This window comes from Mytilus trossulus, chromosome 5 (assembly GCF_036588685.1).
Source record: "Mytilus trossulus isolate FHL-02 chromosome 5, PNRI_Mtr1.1.1.hap1, whole genome shotgun sequence".
NCBI classification, from domain to species: domain Eukaryota; kingdom Metazoa; phylum Mollusca; class Bivalvia; order Mytilida; family Mytilidae; genus Mytilus; species Mytilus trossulus.
In genome coordinates, this window is record NC_086377.1 from 54,495,211 (window position 1) to 54,502,762 (window position 7,552).

Sequence of the window (7,552 nt, forward strand, 5' to 3'; positions counted from 1 at the left end):
CCAGTATTTTTGGGGTCTGTGTGTCTTGTTTTTTTTTTAGTTTTCACAGTTGAATGGTGTCCTTGTGCGTCTTATTTGTTCCCTAGCTTGTCTTGTCCATTGATCGCGATTATTTTTTTGGTTAGTGATTCGTTTGTCAACTTTTCTTTTTACTACATTGCACCTTTTTAACATTTTGGTGGCTTTGTATTTTTCTGGTTGAAAAATTTATTGCATAAGAAATCAGTTTCCGATATCAAAGAACTAATCATTTATACCGGTAGCGGTTGGGGGAACTCTCCATCTCTGATTTTACTTTATGAAAAATGCCAAAATCACCCTTGCAAAAAGGAAAACTTTTTTCATGTTAGAATGATAAAGAATGTTTCACCCCTTGTCGATTTTCTTTTTCATTTTAAAGTTTTTTCCCTATCCAAAACAAACCATGATACCCCCAAGAAATTGAAAGCCTTTTCCCTTTTCAAGGCCACCTTGGTCGGTAAACAAATTATAAACCCGTAATCAGTACACGTTTCATGTTTAGAAACGTATGAAGAATAAATTTATTGAAACTTTCCAAATATGTTTTTACGGTATTCCTTGAATGCAAATTCCCTAGCGATACTCTTCAAGTCCAAATTATCTGTTCTTGTTTTATGAACATGCAGCACCATGAGATCGTTTAACCTGTCCTGTTTCATGGTCGACCGTAGATATGTCTTGATATGACGAAGTGTACTAAACGACCTTTCGCTTGTTGCATTTGTTGCTGGCAGGACTAAAACTAGTTTTAAGACTGTAACAACCTCTGACAATAACACTCGTTCTCTTGGTGTCAATCATCTTATGAACGTAATGATATCGGCAAGGACTATATCTTCCCTTGGTGTTGCTGATTCGAATATAGTTGCAAATAGCCTTAACTGGCATTGAAGATTTGCTTCGTGTAAATCTTCCTTATAAAACTGGCAAACTATCTTAAATTCTTCGCTGAAATCAACGCCCTTGGTGCATTTTAAAAGAACTTGCTCTGTATTTAGATAGATGGTGAAGTCTTCTTGTTCGAATCTATTAGTAATAGCTTGAACAATATGGTCAACAGCTTGATAATACTTTTGACGGTAGAAATCTTTAGGAGTAGAATGAAACTCTGCAGTCGCCGTCCCAGTTTCAAATCTAGAAGGCATTCTTCTCTTCCTTGGGAGAACTGGTTCCTCAACTGACTTCCGTCTGGATTTCATAATTACATTTTCCCAGAACAAATTAAAGCACTTGTCATCTCTCAAGCTTTTCAGAGTTTGAACTGTCTTCCGGGCAATAGATTTACTCTCAGCGGCAGACAAATCTTTATACTGAAGAGTTTTGCTTAGATTGTCTGCATTTCTAAGCAGCACCTCTGCCAAGGATGACCCAAAGAAAAATTCAAATTTCTGCATATGGGCTTGCACTCCCCTTATTCTCGCTTTCATGTCAGTGTCCTTTACTGTCTGCAGGGACCAATCCCATAAGTCGTTGAGGGTGTCGTAGTTGTCAATGATACTCAGCAAGGCATCTGCTTTCACTGTCCACCTAGTTGGACATAGATTTCTTATCTTCGAGTTTGGTCTGTCAAGATCTGTTGCAGCATCTTTACAAATTTTTTCAAGATGTGTATCACGATTGGGCGATTTCTTTACAAGTTTTGTTATCTCGTAAGCAGTATCCATTGCACTGGAAAGCGATTCATTCTTCTTGATTTTATCTGCACATGCAAGATTAAGCAAATGACCGTGACAATGGTTGTAAAGTGCTTTTGGTTCAATTTCTTTTATTCTCTGTTGTACCCCAGATTTTCGTCCCGCCATTGCGCTGGCTCCATCATATGTTTGGCTTCTACAATTTCCTATGTTAACGTTCAGTCCTACTAACACATCTTTGATTGATTCTGCTATGGTTGCAGCCTGTGTGTTGTCTACTTTATAAAGACCAATCAAGTCTTCGTGTGCCTGTAGATGATCGTCAATCCATCGTAGACAAACAACTAACTGTTGACGGTTACTAATGTCAGTTGTCCGTCGGCCAATATGGCAAAGAAGTTGGACTGTCGAATTTCTGTACCTAAACTTCTAACAACCTGATCAGACATTATCGAAATGATTTCATTTTGGATCTCAGGAGAGGTAAACCTATCTGTTTTTCGTTGAAGCCATTCTTTAAACTTTGGATCTTCTTGACATCTCAGGTTGTTCAACTGATAGAAATTAGAATCTTTATTATTATCAGCACCTCTGATTGGAAGACCCTGTCTTGCTAAAAACTGAATATTTGAAATAATTTTCAGGAGAGAATATCTATTTTTTTCTTTTTCTTGACTTGACTGAGTTACTAATGCTTCATCAATGTTTGAATTACTTTTCTCATATGTTTATTTACATAGTTCTAAAACTTGTCTTTAAAAGATTTTATCGCACATCTATATTGACACCGGTGTCCTATAGCCATTCTTCCCCCATGCCAATTTTTCCGGGGGGAAAAACTGGATCGATCCAATATTTCCCCGCGGAAAAATTGGCATGATCCAACTTTTCCCCCTCAACGTTATAGGGGGAAAACGAGGATCAGGCCAATTTTTCCCCTTTGCGGCATGATAAGCTATTTTTTCCCCTTTATAAACTTATAACGTCGGCGACGTCAGTTAGAAATTTTTATCCTGAAAAAAAGAATATTATCTTTTTTGATTAGTTTAGCGGTACCAAAGCTTCATCGTATTAATATAAATTGATATGTATTTATATACATCATGTATACATACACACGAAGCACATTCTGATGCAGTGATCACATCCATTCTCAATCGTGAACCCTTGGTATCATTGACCTACTGAATACAACCACTTCTGGTCAGTTTGAAGATTTTGACTTTACATGATAAATCATTTTTGTACCACAAGGTAAAAGTACCCATCAAAGGCATGGATAGAGAAAAATACTCATCGCCTTTAAGCTTTCATTCAGGAGAAGAAGTCCCATAAGTGTGAAACTTCATCAAACCTAGGGGAGATATGAACCCCCTCTCCAACTAGCATGGGAGACGTGCAGTGGAAACTTGGATCGGAAGTACAGGAACTACCTCTATTATTGTGACTCGCTGTACAAGATCTACAAAAATATTCCACCTGCCCTAAAGGTGTATATATAGGGTCGACCACGATCTAGCACTTATGATACAAATATCCACCGGAGTTACACGGACCTGGTAGTAAGTAATAAAAGGCCACCGTACGGCCTTCAAAAGAAAAAAAACATATATAGTCGGCTATAAAATGCTCCGACCATACAAATAAGGGAACAAAACAAACAAAACTAACAGGCTTATTGATTGCAAAATAATTTACAAAAAACCCAAACTCAAACGACATGAACCAACAACAACCACTGTAACCGGTACTACATGTTCCTGGCTTTCAAATGGGCATTGGTGCATAAACAATGTGATGGTCATAAACTCAACCCTCCCCAATGAACCCAACCTAGAACAGCACACCGCAAGAAAAAAAATATCAGTTGAAATTGGCTTCACTAAAAATGTTGATACGTTGCACAATAATCACTTACATAAAAACAATAGAAACAAAACACCGAAATACAAGTACTCGCAGTTACTGAAACTTATTTCAAAGCTAGTGAAAATATAGACGGACTAGTGATCATAGACAGACTGGTGAACATGTGAACAGACGGATGAATATGTAGACAGACTGGTAAACATTTGAACAGACGGTTGAATATGTAGAAAGACTGGTAAGCATGTGAACAGACGGGTGAATATGTAGACAGACTTGTCGACATACAGACAGACATGCAGTTGAGAATGTATAAAGACTAGAGGACACAAAGAAAGACAGATTAGTTGAAACATAGATAGACTGATAAACCTGCAGACAGACTTTTGTTTATGTAAAAGAACTAAAAATTTGTATCTATAAACCCTTTTTCTAACACTGTTCGGGTTAATTTTCAGACGTGTATATATCTACAGTGATATCTATAATATAGGGGGAAAGATTGGCATGGGGGAAAAGTGACTATATGTATACGTATTGTCAATTTTCCGCGGGGGAAGAATGGCAATGATCCAAACTTTCCACGGGGGAAATATTGGCTCATGCCAGTCTTTCCCCCGGGGGAAAAACTGGCATGGGGGAAGAATGGCTATATAACAGGGGCACATCCATATTACGTATTTGTTGCAGCATTATGCATAATAATCTTTGTACGTATGGTCAAAATACACCTAGGAACTCCGAAGTGTTTGAAATTTATATGATGTTATACAGTGAGCTCGACTTATTTGGAATTGGCAGCCCTACACACCCAGACCCAACCCTACCATAGACCCTGACCAAGGCATCTTCCAATCAGCTATGGTTGAAGTAGGAGTTTATATCTGGCGCTGTGTATAAGGAATATGAGACGTTTTGCTTGGTGTTCTATCTATGAGACTTCTTCACTGTTTGGACGTTTATTGCTCACGGGGGGTCAACTTCCTATTTTTGGGTATACGGGATGTGCCGAAAATATGGGTCATAATTTTGCGTGATTTTATATAAAAATGACCCTCCTTTTTAATGTCATCCTATATTAAAATGCATTTGTAATGTTTGATAACTGTATATTGATTTGGGGTATGATCTACACACCAATCCAACAATCCATGCGGATTTATAACGATAAAATATACATATGTGCATCAAACGATGTCAATTCATATATAACAACTTATGGGTAGCTGGTATATTTATGAATATGATGATGAGTTAGTGCTTATGTAAGCATGGCCGTCATATTTTAAATATTGTATATAAGTATAGTACTAAACAATGTTGTTTTCTTATATTATATGTCTCTAATTTATGTCTAATCATATGTACTTGTATGTAATGTCATGAAAGCTCTTTATAGGGCCCTTTAATTGGAAATAAAATATTCTTATTCTTATTCTTATAGGTAATTCTTTCTTATATATTTATATAACCATGGAAGTATAATACTTCCATGATATAACTATAGGTAGTGAATTTCATTGAATGTTATATTAAAATGGGTACGTTTTTTAGGGCAAAAATGGCACACCCTACCAAAATAATATCGAAGGTTACCCCCCCCCCCCCCCCCCACCCCCCCGTGTTATTGCTATGATTTTTGTTTCACGTGCAGTCGTGAAAAAGGTGCGATATGTACATGTGTCGTGAAATCGGTAAATATGTCAACGTGCAAAGTTTTCAATTTTACGTTCATCGTGAAATGGCAATTTTATTTCGCGTCCCTTCAATGCAGTTACCTTAACCCCAATTACCAATACATATTTTTTAACGTCAAATACGTTAAAAGGCTTCAGTAAGCTTTATTTGTCATGTTTGTGTATATGATAGTGGCTGTGTAAACCATTTGAACGTTGGCCTCTGTTCTAAGAGGATTTTTTTTTCATGCAGAAATTTAATCTTTTAAAAGAAACAGACCTAAGGGAGCTACCATTTGATTTTTATGGGGGGGGGGGGGGGGGGGGGGGGGGGGGGGGGGGGGGGGGGGGGCTAGGATGAAATTTGAAAAAAAATAGGCAGGACAGGAGTTTTGAGTAAAACAGAGGCAGGATGACGACAATTTAGGTAAAAAAAAGTCAGGATAAACTAAAAAAAAAATGGCAGGGCCGAACAGAGTGCAAAATAAAAAGGCAGGACAGAGATTACAGCTATTAAAAAACAGGACAAAATTTTCCATCCTAGCCCCCCCCCCCCCCCCCCCCCCCTAAAAATCAAATGGTAGCTCCCTAGGAAGAAATTGCCCAACCTTGACCTCACATCGTGAGTTGACAGAATGTCTACCATTCCGGCGAGCGGAAGAATATTTAAAGCGGCGACAAAAAGATAATACAGATGATATACATGCTGATCTAGCCGTGTGTGAAGTAGGTGCATTGAAAATGAAATTTTATTGTCGATGTCACTCGACTACTACACTATTTAATTTAAACGGATCAATACAAGAAATATATTCTGATATAGGGAGCTACCACTTGATGTTAAAGGAGGGGGTTAGCATGAAACATTTGTACTTGTTCAAGTTGTAATCTCTGTCCTGCTTTAATTCTCACTATATTCGGTCTAGCATTTACATGGATAGCCGACCTTCCTAAGGAAAGAAACAAGTGCTTGTGCTCATGTCCTGCCGTTTTTTTCAATTTCATCCTAGCAACCCTTAAAATTAAATTGAATGGTAGCTTCCTTTTATAGAAGACGACATAATTTTGGCGGATAATCCTATCGGCGCACATGATGAAAAATCATGAATTTGTCTCATAAAATGGAAGATAAAAAAGTGTGAAAGAATGAAAAATAAGCCGACTGTCTTTTTAGCAAATTTAAGGTAATATATACTGTAATACCACCCCCCCCCCCCCCTCCTAACAAGAAAATTAAATTATCGCACTAACTTAAAAGGCTGCAAACTTAAAATTTCTAAGTCAAAAAGTGAAAAAGTGAAAGTTGAAGGAGTTTATAAAGGCATGTGACAACAATTCTACGTAGAAGCAATTTATTAATGAAACACACAAGTAAATGATAGCACTTAAAAAACTATTTAAAAGAAAAAAAAGAAAAAAAAAATATCCCTTGGGGCAGAGAACTGTTGTATTCCTATAATAAAAAAAATCGATAAAAAACGTTGAATGTTAATGATATGAACCTTCAGAGTCTTATATTATAGGATTAAGACCTGATGGAACCCCTGGACCCTTTTCTGTCATAAAAAAAGTCTTTCAAGTAGTATATATTCTTCAACGTATCAAACTAAAACAGTGGTGTCTATCAGATATGTTTTATATCTTCTGATTATTATATTCATAATTCAGGTGTGTACAACTAATGTAGAACTTATTTTTATGTTCATATGCAAAAAAAAAAGAAATTCATTACATAAAAAAAGACATGTGACAATTGTAGGATATTGTGTTATAAATGTTTGACAAACTGGAAGAAGCATCGCCAAACAATAAATAGATGTGTTTAGAGTTTCATGGTGGTTCGTCATAACTAAAATGAATGGCTATATTTACACCTCATTACAATCATGTAAACCTGTCCAGTTTGAAAAGTTTAAAGGTGTGACCGTGTGTATCAAGTAAATATATAAAAGCTTATTTATAATATAAGTTGTGTGTCAGAAAGATGAAATGTTTTTTTTGATTTTGATTGACATTTTTATGCTCCTGCTGCAGCGGAGAGGCAATTAAGTTTTACACTTGTATTACTCAATGATGTTTTCTGTTGCAGGATCCTCACACTTCCTCTTCACCAAACTCAATCATATTTTGATTGTTATCTTTATTATTTCTGTTGCTGCTTCTGGTTATTTCAGCTGGACATCATAATCATGATCATGCAGAATGTCAGATAGATTTCTTTGCATTCCCAGTACTTATCTTATCTATTTTTAAATGCGTTTATAGATGGATCTTTTGTTACTTTATCTAGTAATTTGTTCCATAATTCGCCATTTCAGAATCTAATGCATTCTGGGTAACATTTTTAAAAGGGTA

At 36.5% G+C, this 7,552-nt stretch overlaps 1 protein-coding gene across 1 annotated transcript; it reads right to left on the bottom strand.

The window, feature by feature from the left end:
- Positions 1-818: 818 nt before the first annotated feature.
- On the bottom strand, positions 819-1,823 carry LOC134718083 (zinc finger MYM-type protein 1-like). The gene has a single exon (XM_063580575.1). It carries the CDS (start codon positions 1,821-1,823, stop codon positions 819-821), a length of 1,005 nt encoding a protein of 334 aa, XP_063436645.1.
- Positions 1,824-7,552: the final 5,729 nt, after the last annotated feature.